The sequence below is a fragment of the Lissotriton vulgaris genome, chromosome 2_1 (assembly GCF_964263255.1).
Source record: "Lissotriton vulgaris chromosome 2_1, aLisVul1.2, whole genome shotgun sequence".
Classification (NCBI taxonomy): domain Eukaryota; kingdom Metazoa; phylum Chordata; class Amphibia; order Caudata; family Salamandridae; genus Lissotriton; species Lissotriton vulgaris.
The window spans coordinates 1,650,340,407-1,650,365,920 of NC_141687.1; the positions used below are offsets into that span (position 1 = coordinate 1,650,340,407).

Sequence of the window (25,514 nt, forward strand, 5' to 3'; positions counted from 1 at the left end):
CTATGTAGACCTGAGCTCGGCTTTCGATTGTGTTCAGCATGCCAAATTGTGGGAAATTATGTCGAATCTCGGAGTAGATCCAGAGATACTGGCCTTTCTCAGGGGCCTATACACCAACGCAGAAGGCCGAGTGCGTTACGGCATTGGCGGCGACATATCGCGCCCTTTCAAAATTACGCGAGGAGTAAGGCAGGGGTGTGTATTGGCTCCCTTCCTATTCAATCTATACACCAACGGGATTGAAAAAGCAATGTTGGCAGGGAGCCAGGACCTCCCGCAAATAGCTCGCCGCCCTATACCCATCCTACTCTACGCCGACGACTCGGTCATCCTGGCCCGTACAGCCAACCAACTACAACGACAGCTGGCCAAATATGTGACGTTTATGGACTCCTTGGGACTAAAAGTAAATACAAAGAAAACATTTACAATGTCCATAGGATCCAAACCAGGGAAAACAAAATCCATATACATAAAAGACAGTAAGCTGGAAAAAACGTCAGTATATCCATATCTGGGTATACTTGTTGACGATTCAATGACCTGGCGAAAAGCCATAGAAGCCAGAAACCTTAATTTTCGCCGAGCAACATCTGCACTTTGCGCTTTCTCCAGAAAACTAGGCAAACCTGCTCCGTCAGAACTCATAACTCTATACTATGCAAAATGCCACAGTGTGGCGAGCTACGGAGCAGGCATCTGGGGTTACGGGCGCATCAAGCAACTACAGGTCACGGAGAATGCCTTTATTAAATACGTATTGGCTCTCCCCCAAAGCTCCCCGATATTAGCATCTCATCGAGAGCTAGGGATGGAATTCGTGACAGACACCATACGCTGCCAACCTCTCATCCTATGGCATCGCATATGGTGCAACCCAGAAAGCCATGTATCACGCGCCCTCATCACAGACTGTCTTAGCTTAACTCACTGGAGAAAAATTCCCTGGCTCAATTATGTTTTTAAATTTTTCCAAGATCTTAACCGTGAGCAATACTTTTCTGATCCATCTTCGATTGAAGATATATCCAAGAAACAGCTGAAAGAACTGTGTATAGGCCACCTGAGAGAACTCCGGAATCAAGCGGAGATAGTGAAAACACAAAATGAAAAAATCTCCAAATTGCAATCAGAGAAGCTGATACAGCCTTACCTCACGTTCTTTCTCTCGAATCATGAAAAGTTCTTATTGACTAGACTCCGGTTCGATCTCTTTTTTCGCCTGGTCTCATTCTCAGAACAGAATAACTGGTCACGGATCATGAATTGTTGTCCTTGTGATGGGGTCTCTAAGCAGTCAACGGTCCATGTCACACTATTCTGCAAATTCTACAGTGTGGCTAGGAAAAAATGGATCCTTCCCCTTCTGCGACTAAGCGGCCATAGAAACACATATCCAGCGCTTGCCTATCTACAGTCACCGGCAAACCCGCATGAAGCCAAAATGATAGCGACTTTTTTAAAAATAGTAACAAGAATCCGACCGAAAATTGTTTTATAAAGATGTAAACTCTAAAAATGTAAACCCCAGTACAAAAATGATGGTTCTTTTTAAACTGTACTTTTTATGATTATGTAAATTTTTGATAATCGAATAAAAGTTTATGATTCTGATTCTGCTCCAAGTCTAATAGCGGTTTAGGTCACATATATCAAGTTCTCATGACTACTGACTTGCCTCCTAGCTCTCTAATGGCATTGTCTTCGCCAGAAAAGGGGCGTCTCACTCTCTAAGTTCTTGTTTGAAAACTGTCATTTGTATTAAATGCCATTCAATGCAAGGTAATCTGATGCGCTAATGTGAACGGCGTCTTCCTGTTAAACAAATACACTCTTTGCAATTTCGAACAGGCTGTGCCATGCTTTTAATGTGTTTTGCGGCATGATTTACATGGCAACTATTTTCAGGGTTCGGCTCTTGCACGGGCAAATCTTCCAGCCAAACCAGACCCTTGGCAAGGCTAACTTGTTGGCTCGCCCACCTTCACTTTTAACCCTGTCAGCCTGCGGCTACGGGCTCACGGGACACAGTCCAGGTTCGTGGCACCCGGAGTCCAGCGCCCGCGCCATGAAGTCCCGTGTGCTAAGTATAGCCTGACACGCCCCGGGGCGCTATTATCGTCGTGCCACGCCTCTTCTCGGCGGTGTTTGTGTCCAGTGTTGTGAGAGCTCTCCCGCCACGCGCCGCTCGGCAGCCGCACCTCGACGGCTCGCGACACCCTGCAGTCCACCCCGCCCACCCGGCTGTGTTTATCTCTTGAAATTCACCTGCAGAAGCTTTCCCAGCTGTCTCGTGCTGCTCCGGTGCCCCCATCCCTTGTCTTTTGGTCAATTGAAGCCAATAAGTAGTCTGACCATGGGGCGAGAAGACGAACTGATGAAGATCGCCAAAAAGCTGGAAAAAATGGTGGCACTGAAGAATCTGGTAGGTAATTCCAGATATTTATTGAGCTATGACTCTCCCTTTGAGTTGCACGCCAGTGCCTGGTCGAAAAATGGTATAACAATGTTATTTAACACTTCTGTATTGCACACGTGAGGTGGCCTTTTGTCACTTATGTCTTTGCAATAATAGATGCATTGCAAAACTCAGCGGTACTCCTTTTATCTGCATCAGGAGGCCGACACTATACTGCTGGGATTTAAATCTCGACACTTGCTGCACACAGATCTCTGCAGCGCGCGCTTTAGAACGTAGAGATAACTTCACTGATGAGATGTTAAGATGCCACTCAATTACACGCAGTGGGCAATGCCTGCCACCCTTGATGCCGCTCAATGTACAGTTTTTAGATGCACCCTCCATGTGGACTCATGATTGATCTCAGCAGAGCTTATGCCTGGCATGCATCGCTTGTCTCCTACAACGCCCCCCTCGCCACACCAGTTGTTTCTCTGGAGCTGGCAGGGTCTGCTGAGATGACATGGGTCGTGAGTAGCCGAACAGGTGCTTGGTGGAGGCGGAGTGAATATGGGACGTTTCCTCGCAGACTGTGGCCTGTCAGTGTAAGGGTTTATGGGCCAGGCCAAGGGAATTATGCGACTGCACTTTCCCGCATAGTTATGGGTTGGCGGCATTTGCCATATATTGCAATATCTCCTGCATAATTTGAAGCCTTTACCCCCCTGCCCGTAAAAAAATGGTGTCCAGCTCAAAAGGATCAAAAGTTATTTTAAAAAATGCGGCGGTATGCATTGCTGGGCAGTGGAGGGCCCTTGACAAAAGTGGACTGGCCGCATTTCAGGTCCTTAGTTCTGTATTTGAGTGTTCCACTGTTGCTGCTGAAGTGGAACCTTTTCTTAGACAGCGTTAACGTATACACAATGTAAAACAATACTGTCACAAAATGTGTCGCATTAGGATGCAAAATGTGCCATTTATTGCCACACAATGTAGTCAACAACCCGGCCATATGATGTGGTCCTCCCCGTCGCATAGTTCTAGCGGCTGTGACCAAAGGCTTTACTGAGAAGTCGGTCGGTGTGGGGCTGGACTGGGCTGAACGGGGCTCTAAACGATCAGGAGGGTTGGGACATGGTCAGTTATACATCAAGGATGTAGCTGAGAAGGCGGGAGAGCTGGAGCGGCCGGGCGAATGTCAAGCGCTGCCTGGCATGCCACTGACCCCGCCTCAGCCTGGCCAGCTTTGGAGAGGCCCTGGCTGTCCAGAATCCACTTCTTGACCTCCTGCCATTACGCTCCAGAACGGGGGCAAATGCATCCAAACGAATGTCCTCACTTAGCCTAACGTGTAAGGATGAAAGGCTGTACTTCCCACGTGTTACCGACCTTTCTTAGTACCGCAATTATTACTGTATCTAATAATAATGGCACCGCTCTTTGGAAACTACGCGGATAGGCTGTGAATATTGTTTGTGTCACTTGAAGCTAGCCACACACCCGCCACTGGCTGTCCTAAAAATAAGTTACATCTCCATCAAGAAATTCTAATTTTTAGTTTCCCAAAGTAAACTCCATCATCAGTATAGCGCCATCGGCGCAGCCAAGTGGAAAGCTCTTGGTACAAAGTATTAGACACCCAGGGGACAGCGGCCAGTGTCTGCTTGTGAGATAGTGCCAGAGGTTCGACGCCTAAACAACAATGTGTTGTGTGGGGGCAGGTGCAGCTAACAGATTTGAAAATTGGCAGGACGGACACAGACCGAATCCTTTGGGGAAAAGCGTGCTAATGAGTTAGGTAATAGTACTACCTGGCATTAATTGGCCAATCGCAGTTCTGCACCTATTATATGAATACCAGGTACGGTGACCAGATTACCAAAACAAACAAGCATTGGAAATGCAATAGATCTCGCATTAGGAAAGTTTGAGCTATTGGTCTTATAAATTACTTTTTTTTATTTATGTGTTGTTTTTTAAAATAGCTAAAATAATAGCTTTGTTATTTACAATGCCAATAGTTATAACTTTCGCAAATGTGACACCTATAGCATTTGTGATGCAGCATGTATTGTATTTACGTGACTTAGATGTATTGATATTACAAATAACAATGGCTTTTAATTTTTAAAATAATTAATACTTACATAATTTATTTAATTTGTAATGTCAATAGCTTTAAGTTTTGTAAATAACTTTTGTGAAGATTATGTTCAGTGTTTTTTATTGTGTCAAAAATCCAAGAACAAAAGTGAAAAATTACCATCTTTTTGTGATTTGTAATAAAGCTTGTAAGCTTGAAAACTGCTTGAAACATTGAAAGAACCTATTTGAACCAGTGATGCTGTGGTGGTGCTGAGAGATGCTGTGGTTGCGCTGAGAGATGCTGTGGTTGCGCTGAGAGATGCTGTGGTTGCGCTGAGTGAGGCTGTGGTTGCGCTGAGTGAGGCTGTGGTTGCGCTGAGTGATGCTGTGGTGGTGCTGAGTGATGCTGTGGTGGTGCTGAGTGATGCTGGGGTGGTATTGAGTGGTGCTGTGGTGGTGCTGGGTGATGCTGCGGTGGTGCTGAGTGATGCTGGGTTGGCGCTGAGTGATGATGTGGTGATGCTGAGTGGTGCTGTGGTGGTGCTGAGTGATGCTGGAATAGTGCTGAGTGATGCTGTGGTGTTGCTGAGGGATGCTGTGGTGGTGCTGTGGTGGTGCAGAGTGGTGCTGTGGTGGTGCAGTGTGGTGCTTTGGTGGCGCTGAGTGGTGCTGCGGTGGCGCTGAGTGGTGCTGCGGTGGTGCTGAGTGGTGCTGTAGTGGTGCTGAGTGGTGCTGTGGTGGTGCTGAGTGATGCTGTGGTGGTGCTGAGTGATGTTGGGTGGTGCTGAGTAATACTGTGGTAGTGCTGAGTGGGAGATGGGGAGAGGGAGAAAAGGGAGAGCAGGGAGAGGGTAAAGAGAGGGAGAGAGGATAGAGAGGGGGAGAGAGGAGAGAGAGAGGGGGAGAGAGTAGAGAGAGATGGAGACTGGGAGAGAGGAGAGGGAAGAGAGGGAAAGGGAGAGAGGGAGAGGGAAGTGAGGGAAAGGGAGAGAGGGAAAGGGAGAGAAGGTAGAGGGAGAGAGGGAGGGTAAGAAGAGAGGGGGAGGATGAAAGCGAAGGACGGAGGGGAGAGAGAGGGGAGGGAGAGAGGGAGAGAGAGAGCAGAGCAGGCAGAGGAGAGGGAGAAACGAGCTCACAAAAACAATAACGCAATTCACATTCGTAGGCAATATTTCACGATAGTAAATTACTTGAACGGTAAACATTGGTGGTGGTAGAGAAAGCAGCTTGGGTCTGGAAGTGATGTGACCCCATGATCTCAACTACCGTGTGCCCTTTCGTGTAGCTCCTACACGAAATAGGTAAAGTATAAAACGTATATCTGCACATAAACTGTCTATATGTTACGGGTATTGGGAGAGAGGACAAAATGATGGACATGAAAACAGGGAAGGGGCGAGGGAAAAGGAGTGAAAGCAAGAGGCACAGATGGGAAGAGAAAGATTAAAGTAGAGAGGTAAATCTAAAGCAAGAAAAGGAGTAATAAAGAAGGGGAGAGAAAGTGGAAGTAGGGAAGAAAAGATGGAGAGAAAGACGGTCTGAAAAAGCAAATAAGGGAAGACATAGAAGGGAAGACAGAGAAAGTAAGAAAGAAAGTGAGACAAAAGGAATTAAGTACGAGGAGACGAAAAGAACAAGTAAAAAAAAAAAGTTAAAATAAAAGGAGACACGGCCTGGCGGCAGTGAAAGTTAAAGTCCGGCCGGCCGTGAATAATTAGGGGAGGAGAAATGCCTGAGGCAGAGCGCAGGGGGCGGAGCGGATACCTTTGAAGAGCTGCTGGAGGCACCACGCTGGGAAACAGATGCTGGTTACAGACTTAAGATTTGTTCTCATCTGTAGGGAAGTGTGTAAACGCTGCCGATACCTCATAATAATGCATATAACTCAAGCCACACGAAAACAAGATGACCTGGGTACTGAAATATTAATTATGCCAGGGGTGTATACATTATTAGTAATTGTATAGTCTGATTTCTTTAAAGTCTCTGTTAAATAAACACCTCGGTCTTCAGCATATAACCCAGTTGACATAGCAAGGGGTGCCATTGGCCACACCACAATAATATTTAATGTCTTTTTTTCCCTGGACCTGTACCAAAACACAGCCATAATATGTGTGGTGTTTTTTCTTTGGGGGGGGGGGGGGGTCCGCCGGCACCCATACCACTGATGCAAATCGCACTGTAGCTGCTGCACTCACTAATCGTTTTTCCTGAACCTACTGCACCTAAGTATATAGAGTATTACACATGTAAGGTGTGAAGCTGAATATACATCGAAACGTCCAAAAGTGTGAGTGTGGCTGCCTGGCCACGCACATGAACAGCGCTGTCACCCCGAGCTCACAAAAACAATAACGCAATTCACATTCGTAGGCAATATTTCACGATAGTAAAGTACTTGAACGGTAAACATTGGTGGTGGTAGAGAAAGCAGCTTGGGTCTGGAAGTGATGTGACCCCATGATCTCAACTACCATGTGCCCTTTCGTGTAGCTCCTACACGAAATAGGTAAAGTATAAAACGTATATCTGCACATAAACTGTCTATGTTACGGGTATAGGGAGAGGGGTAAAACGATGGACATGAAAACAGGGAAGGGGCGAGGGAAAAGGAGTGAAAGCAAGAGGCACAGGTGGGAAGAGAAAGATTAAATTAGAGAGGTAAATCTAAAGCAAAAAAATAAAAACGAGACACGGCCTGGCGGCCGTGAAACTGAAAGTACAGCCGAGTGAATAATTAGGGGAGGAGCAGATACCTTTGAAGAGCTGCTGATCGGCTCCAGCGGGGCCGGTATGTCCAAAGCTTACGTCGGGCTGGGGCTATCGGAAAAGGTCAGCTCAAGAAGCAGCAGCAGTCCGGGGAGGGCGGAGCACTAAATCAAGTTCCCAATCCTGTTACATGAACGGAAAATACGAGCGCTGAGAGTAATAAGGCTCGCTGCTTCTAGACTCCAGACAATGAGTGCGTGTTAAGGGGCCATGTTGGGAGAAGAGAAAACCGAGTTGATTGGTGCAAATGCAGAAGGCATGACTAACTCAACAAGCAATGAGAAAACGAGTCTAATAGGGGCAAAAAAGGCACAACAAGTTAAAACGAGACATGGCCTGGCGGCCGTGAAACTGAAAGTACGGCTGAGTGAATAATTAGGGGAGGAGCGGATACCTTTGAAGAGCTGCATGCGGCACCAAGCTGGGGAACAGATGGCTGGCTTTGATGTGCACGCGCATTTTAGGTCAATGCGCTTGCGCATTGAGCTGGCTTTTCACGGGCACAGCATCAAATCGCCATTTTGGTTAAGCTCTCGATAAGCCCCTATATCTCTCGCAAGCTCAATGCGCAAGCGCATTGACAGGCGAGACCTAAAAATGGGGACAGTTCATAGACATAGAAGAAGGACTACCGTTTGCAGTAACGGATGGACTAAAATGACAGCCACCTCCACAGACCCAGAGGAAGAATTACAGACAAATCATATGTGTGACACAGACTTAGCCGAGAGAGACATCGAGGTTTCAGCACCATCACCCGGGTGACCCACTAATTGCACGGTGTGATATCCTTACTTGGTGACACTCATGGCTCATCGTGGATTGCAAAGTATGACCCACTGCACAGCCTGGGCAACACAGCCTGGAGGTGCAGATTGAGCGGCAAACCTGAATTGCCGGGGTACGCAGTGGCTCGCGGCCTGAGCTTCCCAGTGCCTGCAGCCAGGCCAGTCTTGGCAGAATGTGTTACAGCCAGCCACGCCCCGTGGAGGAAGTTTCAGTGGGGCGGAGAGGAGGGCAGGGGGAGGGGCCCTCACATCACAAAATGTGTTGAAGGGCGAGCAACGAAATTCGATTTATTTATTAAATTGTTTACTTACCTTCAATTATCCATACTCCAGTTTTTAGCACCCTCCACCCTCCCCTCCCCCTCCCCCTCCCCGCCTCTCCGCCACACCGAAACTCCCTCCACGGGCCGTGGCTGGTTACAGCCCAAGTAAGATTACCTTTTAAGCCTGGTAGCCAATGGCAACGCGTGCTCAGGCAGCTGTAGCGCCTGCGGTGTTACTCAAAACGGTGAAATGGGTTGCAGGACTGGCGCCGGGTGAAGTGTGTTTTATGTTGTTGGGGCCTGATGTTCTCCTGACTTCAGTTTGCTGGGAAGGAGGGGACACTGCAAAGGCTGGCAATCTTTATCTTGATTTTTCTGCTGGCCCATCCAACAACAGTAGCCATCAGAGTGTTGTTAGGGCCTCGCATATCTTTTTTGAGCTGGGTCCCACTTTGGAGAGAGGCACAGGGTCACTCATGTGACATCAGAGGGTGGCCCTGAGTCCTGATGTTCTCCTGACTTTAGTTTGCAGGGAAGGAGGGGAGGCCACCACAAAGGCTGGCAATCTTTATGTTGTTGCTCTGCTGGCCTATCCAACAAAAGTAGCCACCAGAGTGTTGTTAGCAGGGCATCGCACATCCTGTTCCACCTTGGTGAGAGGCCCTGGACTGAGTGATGCTCTCTGCGCAACATCATTAATTACAAGGGAGGAACCAGAGGGTCCAGTATAATTCAGCAAAGGCTGAAGGTATAAGCCTCAAAAAACATACAACCACAAAAAAATTAAAAAACAGCTACTGACTTAGTGTGCAGGGTGAGCCTTGCTTTGATATGTTGCAAGGGAGTTTCCTGATATTTGTACGATTCTAAGTTTATTTACTTAGACATGAGAATAAATGAAAGTTGTTTAACCATTATTTCTTATGCTTTGCAGCAGCTAACGTAGAGTTTCTAGTTGCTCAAATGGGTGTCATATCTGATATTTATAAGTTTCCGTTGTTTTAATATCTTGATTTTGCTTGCAAGAAAGTGCCACTCATAGTAGTTAAAATGTAACTCATAATTACTCAGAAATTATGAAAATGTCACACATAGAAATCTGAAACCTTGGCAGCTATGCATGTAACATTACAGCTACAACAAGCCAGGACTATTCGCTTTGTCAGTTTTCTTAGCTGCATAAGATAAATAAGCAACAAACTTGGGCTTCGTTGGACATAACATTGAAAATGCTTCAGTTCTGGAATGATGAGTCTGTGAAAGAACTATAACTTGTCTCTTTGAAGGCAGTGAAGGGTGGTATTGCTGCAGCAGAAAGATTGTTTTTTCATCCTGAGATAATAAATGGACAGCCCAAGAGAGACCCGTCTAACCACATGTGCTAAGTAAGCAGAGAAATGTCCCGGTTTTAGGTCTTGTGACCTACAATGCGCGCAAGCGCATTGAGGGAGCAAGAATTCAAGTTGGCAAAATGTTCGTGAAACCAAGGGCTTTCAGCTGCGGTTTTCTTGAAGTTCACGTGAATCACGTGAGCAAACAAGCACGCGCATTCACGCCCAGCACAGCACATCAAAGGGCTTCTCCTCCCCTAATTATTCATGGCCGGCCACAGGCCGGCCCTACTTTCAGTTTCCCGAAGGGCTTCTCCTCCCCTAATTATTCATGGCCGGCCGCAGGCCGGCCTTACACTTTTAAACTGTTTCTTTCTCAATGTTTCTTACAAGAGCCATTCCTTCATTCATCTTTGTTTCTTTCTTTTCTTCCCTTGTGTTCGCTTCCCTTTTTTCCTTTCCTCTGCCCTTTGTACCTTTCTGCTCTTGTCTACAAAAGCGATCGCGAAACCGATCGTTTTCAGTCCCGCTTCTTACAGCCCCTTTAACGTGATCCCCCCCTTGCTGTAAGTGCAGTCCTCTTGAGTAAATGACAATCTCTTTCTCTTCACGTTGCTAACCTGAACTCTTTGATCGCGAAACCGATCGTTTTCAGTCCCGCTTCTTACAGCCCCTTTAACGTGATCCCCCCCTTGCTGTAAGTGCAGTCCTCTTGAGTAAATGACAATCTCTTTCTCTTCACCCAGCGTCTCCTTTGTTTGATAGGGAATTTGATTTCTCAGCTCAGAAGAGGCAGATGAGTCGAGCATGCGTGCAGCGCGGTGCAGTCCGGCCGCTTGTCAGAGTTTGATGGGTTACATTTTTCAACATCTTTCTTCGCGTTACATTTTTCAACATCTTTCTTCGCAGCAGGAGGTCGGGTGGGCACATTTTTTGTTTTCAGTAAAACAGTCTTCCCTGACCGACCGGTGGAGCTGGTTTCCTGGAGACGAGGGTCAGACAGAGTCAGCACTGTTGCCTTCCCCCGTCGCATGAGGATGTCATGTTCACTCCCCGACAAAGGCGCGCACTCCACACCAACCCCAACCAAGCGTAGCAGGCACCAAGAACAACTGCTCTGGGGTTCAGGGAGCGTTATGTGTGATATGCAAGGTAGGAAACATGTTGCTTCCTCTCCTGGTGCCCACGGTGGCCTACAAGGCAACCGAGAAATGTCTGATGGGCTGGACCGAAGGGTAGTGTGTGGCCCACTTACGTGACTGGTTGTGGACCTTTTTTACCGTCTGCTGGGCCGGTTTTCCCCGTTAATTTCCCTGATACTAAACCGAGCATTACCTGCAGCGAGCACACATCCATGCTGCCTTCCATAACTTGTTATCACTTGCATCCCTCAGCAAGAAGGGGTAACGGAGAGGATTACAGACACTAGGCGGCCTCATGTGAGCATAAGGGCTGTCATCCCCAACTGCTAGCCCCAAATTGGATGATAAATGGGTGTGATGTAGGCCACCTGCTCCTCCCTACCATCCCCAGCACCCCCTCGCTGCTGCGCGCAAAAGGCTGAATTACTCTCATTTGCTGGTCAGCCCCACAGCCTCGTTGTTGTTTATGCGTGGCCGCTTTGACTGCACAAACCTGTGTGAGCAAGAATCTACTACCGTTTGGTTTGCACGTGGGTATTTTGCGTTCTTAACTTTAGTTTTTCTTCTTATGTTAATTGTTAATACACCTGAATTAAATGGAATTAAAGGTACATGCCTTGCATTTTACTCACAAACCTTACTTACGGATGCCCACGTCCTCCTGTCCGATCTCTGTATGATAAGCTCGTTGTTTTACATTTTAGGTCAGGGCGGCGGAAGTACACAAGAAGGGAACGCTGCTCGTGTCATCCTGTGTTGCAGACTTCACCCCCTTGCTTTCTATCTCTTCAGACACTTATCTGATTTCCTCTTGCATTGTTTCGCCAACAAGTCTCTTTCTCTAAAACTGTGTCCGAGAGTTGGAAGACCCATGTGTACGCTCTGAAGTGGCCTCAGTCATCACCCGAGTCGTTCAATAATAAACGAGTAGGTCCGGGTGAGATCTGTCACCTGCCTGGCCCGGGCGTGCCTGTTCTTTTTTCCATCTCTTGCTAAATACAGATCCTGCAGGGCAGATGGCCCCATCTGGCCGCCACGCACTCTGGTAGGTTTCCACTTCTTAGAACCAAGAGCCATCTTCCACATGGGGGTCTTGCAGAGAAATGATACCAGTGTTTACTATTCAAACCTGCTGGCCCAGCTATCGCTGCACGGGATTTAATATTTTTATAGTGTGCAACAGGGGGGCTCACTTTTGGTACTGGAGTATTTATTTCAGGCTGGAGGCAGTGCTCCTGATAATAAAAGCATACTTTGACTTGACTTGATAATCATATTACAGGATAGGTAATATTTAGCTCAGTGCTTAATTTGGAAATAAATAAGAGCCAGAGACCTAGTCATGAGGCCACTGCAGCTTGCACCACCCATGGCCTCTGCCAGCGCTGCCAAGTGTGACAATTCAGACTGTTCCCAGCCCCTGAAGCTATAAGAATGGCTTGGGTGAGGTGTAGTCTTTTTCAATGCACATTCAATTAATAAACAACTGTTTACCACAACCACACCTAACCAAACACACACAACCACACACGCACAACCACACGCACAACCACACACACAACCACACACACAACCACACAATCACACCCACATACACACAACCACACACACAACCACACGCACAAACACTTCACATAATGTGACTATCTTGCCTCCAACGCGAGTGGTCGCTCCCCTCGCTCCCTCCTTCTCCCATCACTTGTGGTATCGTAGCGCCGATCTCTGCCTCTGCATTCCCGCTAGCGCGCACCTTTGCTTATTCATTTCCACAACGCTTTGATTGTGTGTATAACCTGCTGTGCATTACCTGTAATTGTTTTTGGCTGTGCATTACCTGTAATTGTTGTGGCTGTGCATTACTCGAGATTGTATCAATATCAGCATAGCGCTTTGTCTCCGCGCTTGAACCCGCTCCCACTGCGACAGTTCCTGTAACTTTATTTGCCCTCATAGCGCCCCATTGCTCCTTGTTTGTTGTTGTTGCGGCCATTTTCTTGTTGACCAGAGCCCTCCCTCCACCTCGCTCACGCCTCCCAGCTGCCCCTCCCACGCTCCGCCCCCTTCACTATCCATTTAAAGCTGATGTCCCAACGCGCAGCGTCCACGCACTGCGGTCGCGCCGAAGGTGCGCCAAAGGTAAGCCCGTCTACGCCCGTCCGCGCCTGGACCGCCCCCAGCGCCAGACCCCCTGGCCCTCGCACCACCCACCCCACCCGCATTACATACGATGCCTCCACCCTCTTAGCCCTAAACCCCGGCCGTCTCTCCAACTGCGTCCAAGCCGCTCCTGGACACATCCATGGACTCTTCTCTTGCAACTCCTGCAAGTTCGACGGCAACAAGAACAACTCCTCATCCACGAACACAAAACAGCTATCTGACACCAACCACCTAAAATGCATCCTGCTCAACACCCGCTCGGTCCACAGGCACGCCATCGACCTCTAGAATCTACTAGACACCATCTCTCCGGACGTCGCCTTCCTAACAGAAACATGGATGAACGCCTCATCGGCCCCAGACATCACCATTGCCATCCCAGAAGGCTACAAGATCATCCGTAAGGACCGCATCGACCAAACAGGAGGAGGCATCGCTATCGTCCATAAGAATTCCATCTCCATCTCAACCAGCTCAGACGTCAACCTCGCTAGCGCCGAGCACCTTCACTTCCAGATCCTCACCGACCCCAAGACCACACTTAGAGGCACCCTCCTCTACCGGCCTCCAGGTCCCCGTGCACAATTCAGTGACGACATCACTGACTTTATCACCCCACACGCCCTCCCCTCCGAAGAATACATTCTTTTGGGAGACCTCAACTTTCACCTGGAAAAGAACCATGACAGCAACGCCACCACCCTTCTGGACAATCTCGCCAACCTTGGACTCAAACAACTTGTCACTACCCCCACCCACATTGCAGGTCACACACTCGACCCTATCTTCACCTCCAGCAAACATGTCTCCTTCAGCCACACCACAGCTCTCCTTTGGACGGACCACAGCTGCGTTCACTTTATCTACAATAAGACCACATCCCACAACCATCCTCAACCTACTCTGCGTAGAAACTGGAACAAAATCACCATCGACCAGATCTCCTCATCGCTTCTTCAAAACCTCCCTGCCCACTCCTCAAACCCCGACCAAGCAGCCATTAACCTCACCCAATGGCTATCCAACAGCGCCGACTTACTAGCACCGTTGAAAAAACGTCAAATTAAACTAGGCAGCAAAAACGCCTCCTGGTTCAACGATGATCTAAAGAAATCTAAGAAACTCTGTCGCTCCCTCGAGAAGGCCTGGAAAAAAGACCCAAACACCAGCACCAGGGACGCCTTCAAAAACGCCACCCGCATACACCACCAACTGATCCGGACTGCAAAGAAAGCGGCATTCAATGATCGACTAGACAACAACGCCCACAACAGCAAGGAATTATTCAACATCGTCAAAGAGTTTACCAACCCCACTGCCAACTCCAACGACATCACTCCCTCTCAAACCCTTTGCGACTCCCTAGCTTCATTCTTCCACAACAAAATCGCAGACATCCACAACAGCTTCGACAACCGACCCGAAGACCAACCCACCCAACCCTCTGCAGGACCTTCACCCCCCTCGAACATTCTTAACGACTGGAACCCAATCTCCACTGAGGACACCATCCGCTTAATGAACTCCATTCACTCAGGATCCCCCACAGACCCTTGCCCTCACCACATCTTCAACAAAGCAGACTCCATCATTGCACCACACCTCCGAGACGTCCTCAACTGCTCCCTCAACTCCGCCACCTTCCCGGAAAGCTGGAAACACGCCGAACTCAGCGCTCTTCTGAAAAAACCCACAGCCGACCCCACCGAACTCAAAAACTACTGCCCCATCTCGCTCCTTCCATTCCCGGCCAAAGTCATCTAGAAAGCTGTCAACAACCAGCTCGCCGCCTTCCTCGAAACCAACAAATCCCTCGACTCCTCACAGTCCGGCTTCCGAGCCAAACACAGCACTGAGACCGCACTCATCGCAGCAACAGACGACATTCGAACTCTACTGGACAATGGAGACACAGTCGCCCTCATCCTCCTCGACCTCTCCGCAGCCTTCGACACAGTCTGTCATAGCACCCTATTACAGCGCCTCAGAAACATCGGGATCCAAGGAAAGGCACTGGAATGGATCACCTCGTTCCTCACCGGAAGAACCCAAAGAGTCCGCCTCCCACCATTCAAGTCAGAAGCCACTGAAGTCATCTGTGGCGTGCCACAAGGATCATCACTCAGCCCCACCCTCTTCAACGTATACATGAGCCCCCTCGCGGCCATAGCACGCCAACACAACCTCAACATCATCTCCTACGCTGATGACACTCAACTGATCCTATCACTCACCAAAGACCCTAACACCGCCAAAACCAACCTACATGAAGGAATGAAAGAAGTAGCCGAGTGGATGAAGCACAGCCGTCTAAAACCGAACTCTGACAAAACAGAAGTCCTTATCCTAGGTACCTTCCCCTCCACCTGGGATGACTCTTGGTGGCCAGAGGCCCTTGGAAAAGCAACCATCCCGAAGGACCATGCACGGAACCTAGGCGTCATCCTGGACTCCTCACTCTCTATGAACAGACAAGTCAACGCCGTTTCATCATCCTGCTTCAACATTCTTCGCATGCTCAAAAAAACATTTCGCTGGATCCACACCGAAACTAGAAAAATGGTCACCCACGCACTGGTCACGAGCCGCCTGGACTACGGAAACACCCTCTACGCCGGTACCACCGCTAAACTCCAGAAAAAACTCCAACGCATCTAGAACGCGTCAGCCAGACTCATACTAGACATCCCGCGTAAAGAACACATCTCTGATCATTTGAAAAACCTCCACTGGCTCCCCGTTAATAAGAGAATTACTTTCCGCCTCCTAACCCACGCACACAAAGCACTCTACAAACTTGGACCCGAATGCCTCAACACACGACTTTCCTTCTACACCCCCTCCCGCCAGCTACGATCCTCCAACCAAGCCCTTGCTACTGTACCTCGCATCAACAAAACCACCATGGGGGGTAGATCCTTCTCCTACCTGGCTGCTAAAACCTGGAACTCACTCCCCACTCACCTTCGCCTCACTCAGAACCACCTAGCATTCAGAAAGCAACTTAAAACTTGGATATTCGATAAGTAATTGCCCACCCTTCTTCAAGCGCCTTGAGACCCTCTGGGTATGTAGCGCGCTATATAAATCACTTGACTTGACTTGACTTGACATAATTCAACTCAACAACACAATAACACAACACACCACATACATCTAATCCACACGACAGAATTCCACATAATGCCAAAAGATTCTACAGCCCACCACATAATTAAACTCCATCACATACCATTCCACAACACAAAATACCATTACACATAATTACTCAATAACACACAATCCCACTCCACACAATTCCAGTAAACTCAATACCACATAATTACTACCCACAACATTCTACCATGCCACACCATTTCACTACACAAATACAATTCACACCACACATTTTCACGCCACACAATTCAACAACTAACAATTCCAATACAACCCACATAATTCCACTACACACCACATGCATACACTCCATAACACATGGCTAAAAACATTGCCATTTACAATGCCATTAGCTCTAACTCAAATAAATCCGAGACCTATTGCATTTCTAATAGGTCTCGCAGTAGGAAAGTTGGAGCTATTGGTTTTGTAAATGACAAACACCTTTATGTTTTTAAAATGAAAACAAAAATAAAAGGCATTGTTATTTGCAATTGTAATAGCTCCAACTTTCCTACTGCGAGACCTATTGGCAACGCCAGTGCTTGTTTAAATAGTGTTTCAGTGCGAGACACTATTTAAAAACTGGGACATTTCTCCGTTTAACCCGGGCACTGCACAAATTCCGAGACGTTTCTGTAATTAGGAGCAAAGTGTCGGGGCACTGCTCCAAAAACAAGGACCGTCCGGGGAAAACTGAGATGTCTGGTCTCCCTAGGTAAAGGGAACATAGTGGAACACTGTGCATTGTGGACTTGTAATACAGTGGAGGGGTTCAGGTGACGTCACAACCCACAAGGCTTTGTAAATGGGATAAAACCTAGCAGTTAAGACTCGCTGCGCCTTTTAGGGTGGCGGGATGGGTAACTGAATTAGAATTAGATCATTCCGTAATGGCACAGATGAGCTACAAAATGATTAAATGGAATGCACTATGAGGAAATATCGGTAGTTTAAGATATTTAAATTTTTTTTTGCTGGCTCAGATCTTGTGGCATTGTTGACCATCATGGTTACTGTAATAATAGATACCAAACTATTCCAGGGAGTGCCTTTCTTGTGTTTACTTTACAAGAGTCGAGTGGAGAGCATTTAGCCTTATGGCTAGAGCGGTCGACATCGAAGCATTGGAACCGGGTTTGAGTCTCAACATCAACATCCTGTGATTCTGGGCAAATCACTTAATCTCCCTATGCCTAATAAAAATGAATGTGTCCTCATGTAAAGAAACTGGTGCTATGTAAACCGCTCTGATACCCGATATCTTTGGGTCTAGTTTGCGCTATATAAAACTCAAAAAAAAAAAAGAGAACACAAATGACGGTTTGCATCGATTATTCCAAGACATTCTCATACCATGGAAAAAAGAACTAGTTAGCGAGCACGGAATTAGATGGAGGAATTAAGGCTTCAGGTCTACTGGACCCCTAATTCACCGACATTATGTAATTCTCATGGACGTCATTTCTTCACAAAGCCAGGGTACCGAGTAACATCAGAGGAAGTGAAGTCTCATGATCTCTATCCCTGATGACATCATTGAAGATGAGAAAAGACTCACATCATTGGAATCAAATAAAATGACAGTAAGTTGCTAAAGCAGCTGCAACAGGATGTTCAGCCCTTATGAAAGGCCAACCGCCCTCAGACCCCCACCCCACATTCTGATCTCTAAAAAAAAAATGATCCAGCAGGAGGGAAAACAGCCTTTGCCACACAGTCTTCACCACATAATGCCAATAACATGCATCCCTTTACCACACATGCCTTTATCATGCATGATAAGTACATAAGGTAAGTATATGTATTTGTGCATGTATATTTATACATGTATGTATATATATATATATATATATATATATATATATATATATATATATATATATATATATATATATATATATATATAAAACAGTAAGGCTAATTTTAGGGTTTGTGGGTAGGGTTTAGGTGTGGGTACTGGTAAAGGCAATTTTAAGTTTTAGCGGTGGGTGGCAGTAAGGGTCATTTTAATATTTTGGGGTGAGTAGCAGGAAAGGGTAGTTATGGTAATTTTAGAGTTTGGAGTGGGTAATGGTTAAGGGTGGTAAAGAAATTATAGGGTTTATGGGTGGGTAGCGGTAAAGGCTGGTTATAGTAATTGATAAAAAAAGGAGGGTTCGGGATCTCCCCCTTAAAATAATACATTTTAAATGTATTTAAAATTATCTATATTTTTTTTTAAACTTATTTTTATTGCCATTTCTTATAATAAATTTCAAGACACAATCATTGAATACATCTACATCAGCATCCTCCTATTAAATCAACATATTCCTACAAACTATATTGTCTCAGGAGAGCTCTGATCAATGGCTCACAAGTTTATCATCACACACGGATAGAGAGAACTACCCGAACGGCGTCCAGATTCCGGTTGGCAGAACTTATCATACCTGTCAGTTTTCTGTTTGGCTCCGGTGCAATACACAGGACCACTACTAGTCCATATATTGAATGAAATGATCTGCATATAAAGACATACATATAGATGCTCTTTGTCTTGTGAAGAACTAGCACTTTTTTGACACTACAGAACACCTACATTGGCCATGGCTGAGAGTACTTTCTAGTCGTCATTCTTTCATTGACATACATATGGATGCTCTTTGATACGTGAAGAACCAGCACTCTTTCTAAGACTATGTAACATCAACATTGGCCATTTCTGAGAGTACTTTCTAGTCGTCATTTTTCATTGCCCTGATGAAGTTCCCAGCATGGGAATGAAATGCGTTAGCTGAGTTTTAAAGAATTTGGAATAAAGAAATTGATTTTATACATTACTATTTGGCTATTGGACTTTATGATCTTCGCACCCCCATTTCAGAACAAACAACTTTTTGATCTGGAGCACAGTTACGTCAAACAACGGCTGGCGTAGGGGTTTTTTCCACAGTGAAATTACTTATTGGAGCTGGCGTGAGGTGCGGAACTAGAGGTTCGCCATGACTCCATCGAACAATTATGTTTATCACCGTACTACATTTCAATAATCAGGTGAATGTCGTCCTCAAAATCGCAATATACAATGATAACGTATAGTATTAAATATACATTTCATACAAGTCTTTCACGTGAATGGTCGGTAGTGTTGCATTAGGGTATGACAATATATATATATATATATATATATATATATATATATATATATATATATATATATATATATATATATATATATATATATATATATATATATATATATTACGCTCACAAATCCTTATCCGCTAGAGAAAGGAAGACAGCACTCCGGCAGTGACAGGATACAGCTTTTAATAAGCAAACAAACGTTTCGGCGATAGCCTTCCTCGGTGTTTCTTACTGGTATCTTGCAGTTCCGGTTTAAATGCAAGTGTGCTAGCAATGATAAACAACAACAAGGGACTAGCCCTTCCGACACCACAGTGGGCGCCATCTTGGAATGTGTTGAATACCTCCGAAAATCAACAAGTTTCCACATAGTACCATACGCTCTCAGAGACCCAAAACAACACACGGAATCAGCAGAGTCCAAGGGTGTTTATTAACACCTACTACATGTTTCGGCTTCCACGAAGCCTTGATCAAGTAAGTGCCGTGAATTGTATGCAAGTTTAAATTAAGTTTCAAACAGTGACATAGACACAAACAATGGACTGCGGTCTCAATCAAACTCAAAATCACGGCGGCCATCTTGGAACAGTCAAATTTTACAAGCAAATGAACGTGACTGCCATGAGTGATGTCACTGACCATGTCATGAATGATGTAATATGTGACGTCATCAGCAGTGCATTGCAGGTGCACAAGTTATAGTGAGTCCAACTAACTATAACGTGGGAATTTCAATGGTTTTATGTCAGTAAAATTTCCAGCTAACTATAACTGGTGTCAAACCTATGGTTTTTTCAGTGAATTTAATAGGTTTTTTAAATGCAAATTCCTAACTATAACTGGTGTGAAACCTATGGTTTTTTCAGTGAATTTCATAGGTTTTTTAAATGCTAATTCCTACCTATATATAGGGCCTCAAACCTATGTTTTTTTTCAGTGAATTTCAAAGTTTTTTTAATAGCAAATTTCTATTGCTATCAAATATAATATTTTTTATAATGAATCCTATATTGTATATTTATGTAATACTATTTTTTATATGTGTATATTTTTTTTGCCCTTGAGCGCTCCCGGTGCGCGCACCGGTAAGCGCAGTCTTGCGGCGCATCCCGGTGCGCGTACCGGTGAGCGCCCCGGTAGCGCTATTGCCATGAACGAAAACATCATCGTGACGTATCGCGTAGCCGCGTGATACGCACGGCGTAAGCGCACCCGAGCGCATACGATCGCGCTACGTAAGCGCCCCGGGGCGTACCCCGGGGCGCGTAGCGTAAGCGCGTCGGGTAATGTGACCTAAAAATCACACTTTTTATTGGTTCAGGACAGTTTTGGTTTTCAAATCATTAAAGCCCGGTTCATGTGACCTGAAAATAACACTTTTCATTGGTTCAGGACAGATTTATTTTCCTAATGATGAAAGCCCCCACCTTTTTCCCTCATTCTCACTTTGTACTTTGAGTGAGGAAGACCTGTACTTTGAGTGAGGAAGACCTGTTTCCAGACCTATTAATACCTATTTGTACTGAGAAATGGCTACAGTAGCAGCAGCAGCAGGAGTATCTCAGCCACCACCACCACCACAAGGACCACCAAAACACCACAGTGGTGGAGATGGAGGAGGAGGAGAGGCGCTACCTGCAAGAAGATACTACCCTCTACAAGCCAAAGGAGCACATTGTCTGGGAGTTTTTTAAAATCCCAAGGGGCCTCAAGAAAGTCAATGCGCCAAAGGTCACTTGTATGTTCTGTGGCACTGTACTTTCCGGGGGGAATCCTGCCAAAAAATATTCTTTTGGCAACAACACCATGATTCGCCACATGCAACGACGGCACCCTAACAACTATAGTGCGCAGAGGTCAGAGAACTGACCAGAAACCCTCCCCAATCTTCTCCCAGCACCTCCCAAAGTACCCAACCCACTCCATCGGGACCAGAGACAAGGGAGATGGTCCCAAACATCCAAACCCAGTTTGGAAATTTCAAAATTGTTTGCATATTTTGTGGGTGTACAATTTGCTATGGTGAGCAAAGTGTTAAACTCATCAACCGTGCTGGTGATAACCACAAGTGCCCAATGAAACCTTAATTTTTTCCTTATTTTTTTTTGCTCCAGTTGAGCCGTTTACAATTCTCTGTTTTTTGTTTGTCCCCATAAAAATTAAAAAAAATATATAAAATTGTTCATAAAAGCCAAAAAAAGTACAAAATGTTCAAAAAAACAATAAAAAAAATTAAAACAACAAAAAGAATACAAAAACAGTTCTTTTTAGAACTACCTCCAATTTATAAAAAAAATGCTACATTTAAAAAAAAATCTGCCATTCTTTTTTCCCCATGGTACGCTCCCCGGTACGCTCCCCGGTGCGCGTACCGGGCGCTCCCCCCCGCGCAAATCGGAATTTTTTTTTTTTTTGCCCCGTGGTGCCCTTTTATGGCCCCCACATCAAACCTAGGAGGTCAGGGGGGGTCTACCCTGCCCCCTTTTGGTCATTTCCCCCTTTGTTTTTGCCACCTCTTGTATCTCGATCCTACCGAGACACAAGATGGCGGCCGCTCCGCACTGTTTGGAATGTTGACAGACACCGAGAGCCAATCAGCTTTCCGCACACGAACTCGCGTAGCGCGCTGGTACGTGCCCCGGTGCGCGTACCGGGGCGCGCTTATAGATATATATATTTTTTTAACCTAAATTACTCAAAATCCACTGGAGCACATATCTTGAGACATAGCAAAGCCACATCGGGCTACCAGTCCCTACAATTTTGCCAAGTTTGGTGGAAATCCATTCAGCCGTTCGGGCTAAAAGTGAGTCCAACCGCCCTATGGAAATTAACATGGGGAAATTGGGACCCCCTTTTTATCTCGGCCCCCGCTTGACGAATCCCCCCAAACTTTCAGGGAAGAAGCGGAGCGCAGCGAGGCAAATTTCAGGAAATTTTCAGGCAGACTCCTCAACCGGCGCCAAAGTTATTCCCAATAGAATGTTGCGGATTCCCTATGGAAAACAATCCTAACTATAACTACCTACTGGCGACAGCCAGTGGGTAATATATATATATATATATATATATATATATATATATATATATATATATATATATATCTATATATGTATATATTTATATATATGTATGAAAAATATATTTCAAAAAGGAAATGTAAAATTAATTAAAAATATGTGTTATAAAGGCATGCTTGGTAAAGACATCAGCATGGTAAAAGCATGTGTGGTAAAGGTATGCATGGTAACGGGATGTGTGGTAATGTCATACATCTCTCTGGAGCATAGGAGCTCCTGCAGGGTCACACTGGGGCCACAGGGATTCCAACAAGACTCAGCAGATACTGTGAAAATCTCCCACAAGAGTACTACGAACAAGGAAACTGAACGTTCACAGGTGGAATTCAGGAAAAGGATCTACGGATTCAAATAAGGTCTTAAAATCTCAGACACAAAACAGTCTTTGTCGGGCAACGTGAACAAGGAGGAAAGCTCCACTGATGTGAAGGTCTACAGATAGAGGCTAATAACACACATTCCTGTTAACTGTACAGACCATGCAGAATACTGGAGTTGGACATTTACACACGTCATCTCAGACTACCAGGCTGCTAACCAGATCCTTACACGCATTCCAATCTCAAACCAATGCAAAAATCAGTGTAGGCGTCTAAATGCATATTATAAGAATAATTATAAAGAGTGCCCTACTGGCTCCATATTGAGAAATAATTTACTTGAGAGCTCTCTGCTTGGACTTCCAAGTGCATGAGCACCAAAATGGTGGGGAACCGTTCTGTTAACAGGGGGGCCTCAGTACACCCGTCGATCTCAGTCCGAGGCCGGGACAACCTCGGTTGGAGTCAGGCGCAGTCTTCTCTGGCAGGGCAGAATCTTGCTCCCTATCCCCGAACTCGCCTCGAGCACCTGAACAATGGGACAGTCTCGCCCCACACTCCTACCCTCGCCCCACACTCCTACCCTCGCCCCACACTCCATCCATCGCCCCACACTCCATCCATCGCCCCACACTCCATCCATCGCCCCACACTCAATCCATCGCCCCACACTCCCTCCATCACCCCGCACTCCATACATCGGCCCACACTCCATCCATCGGCCCACACTCCATCCATCGCACATCCTCTGTCTCTCCATCGCACACCCTCTATCTCTCTCTCGCCCTCGCTCTATCTCTCACTCCCCCTCCCTCTATCTCTCTCTCGCCCTCCCTCTATCTCTCTCTCGCCCTCCCTCAATCTATCTTTCGCCCCCCCTCTATCTATCTAGCGCCCTCACTATCTATCCGATCACCACAGCATCACTCAGGGGCACCACAACATCACTATGCGCTACCAAAATGTTTATAAGTACAACAGTAACTTACAATATTATTATAATATAATATTATTGCCAACATTGCTTAATATTTTGCAACAGCTATCATCTTGCCAATCATCTTTATACACCAATACAGACTTTGCTAAAAATTTAATGCAACACATTGTCATATACAATCAATGCCAATAACTCAAACTTTAATGGTGCGAGACCTATTGCATTGCAAATGCTTGTTTTAAACAGCGCCGGCCAAGACAAAAGACGTAATGGGGCCTAGTGTTCTACAGCCGCTGGAATCTCTGGGGCTTTCCACCCAACTCAAAGGACTTCTGAAATACATATCAACATCTTAGAACAAGTAAATGGGAGATTTTGAGCAAAAAAAATCTTGAGAATGTATCTTCCTCTGACTTTTATAGACGCAAGGACTATTTCAGGCGTGAGACAGCTAAAAATAAAGACACTTTTTTTGCTTTACAAACCGGGAGTCTCCCGCTTTATTCGGGCCAACGGACATGCGTGTTCTGCCCACCCTCAGTAATGCGCCTGTAGTTTCTGCTCTCACAAGCCTCCCCAGCTACTTCACCCCCTCCCCTTCTCTGGCGCCCCCCATAAGAGCTCTGCTGCGTGCACCTGTTTCTACTGCCACGAGCACCTATCATCTGACGCACGTGACGTGAGGCTCGTCCCTGCTTTTTTACCACGTGCTCGTATCCGAGAGTGACCGCGCAACTGGTCTGCCAGTCAGAATGACCCCAGTCACACAAATCTCATTGAGTGATCCTCGTCTCCTTCAAATGACGGTCTAATCTAATGAGAGAGTTAGTGGTTTCCCTATCTAAGACGAAAGTCTGAGGGGTCACGTTCTGGGCCGATGAATGCATTTAATGTATTTATTTAATGCGTTTTTTTTATAGCGCGGACCTTACCCAAAGGTGTCAGAGCGCTTCACAATAGGAACAGTGGTGGAACATAAGGAAACATTATAAGCCTTCTCTGGTAAGGCATATGAACATGCAAGGACCCCGCGATCGACGCCAGACCTTGATACTCGGGGTACCCAGCGACTACACATGAAATGTGCAGAGAGAAATTCGAGGTAAAAAGAAAGTATACGGACATAAGAGAAGAAGGGAGGTCAGGTTGTTTACTGGTGGGGGAGGGGTGGTTGGTGCTATCGCACTTGCGGAATTAATATTTAACTTTATACTGGCTCTTTGCAAGGACAAATGGATACTCGCTGAAGCAGCCTGGCGAGGCGTCTGATTGGTGGGTTGCGTGGGTGTGGCGGACATTGTGTTGATGTGACTCGGAATGTAAAGTAGGGCTTCATTCTATGCCAAAGGGCCTAACTAGCAAAATCATACCCACACGCATGTGATTTCGCAGGTCCCCCTTTCTGCATTTGTAGCCGAGAGGCCAAGAACTCGTGAGTATAGAACATTAACCCTCTCTCTCCTCTACTTTATGGGAGTCAAAACTGTCACTAGACACACCTCCGATCTCTCTCAAGCAGGAACGTTATTCACGGGGTTATCTTGACATTTTCATTGTTATCTGAACACTGCCAGATGCAGGAGGAGCTCTGCAGCACCTGCTTTTAAATTCATGTTGTTGTTAAACACTGTACCCCCGGCACCATCATCCAGGTCAGCGCCAGGTGCAGCTGCACCGATCACACCCCCCTTAAGCCGGCCCTGCCATGGAGGATTCAGTCCAGTACTAGATTTGACATCCAGAATACCGTGTCTACTTTTAGATGGCTTCTGTCGTGTATCATATCCACAACTGGTGGCAACACGTGGAGAGCAGTGTCCACCTCTGGAGTATTGTATCGAGTTCCAGTGACTGTGGTGTCAACATCAGGAGTGTCAACATCAGGAGTGCAATGTTTAATTCTTCCTTCATTATTTAGTGTATCGTGTTCAATTCTAGATG

At 46.2% G+C, this 25,514-nt stretch overlaps 1 protein-coding gene across 1 annotated transcript in view; it reads left to right on the forward strand.

The window, feature by feature from the left end:
• The first annotated feature begins 2,162 nt into the window (after positions 1 to 2,162).
• Positions 2,163 to 25,514, forward strand: part of LOC147733017 (transcription elongation factor A protein 3-like) — a 292,384-nt gene continuing 269,032 nt past the window's right edge. Inside the window, exon 1 of the mRNA XM_086957573.1 lies at positions 2,163 to 2,425. Within this exon, the coding sequence (XP_086813699.1) occupies positions 2,357 to 2,425 (69 nt within the window). The 5' untranslated portion in view covers positions 2,163 to 2,356. The remainder of the gene's footprint in view (positions 2,426 to 25,514) is intronic.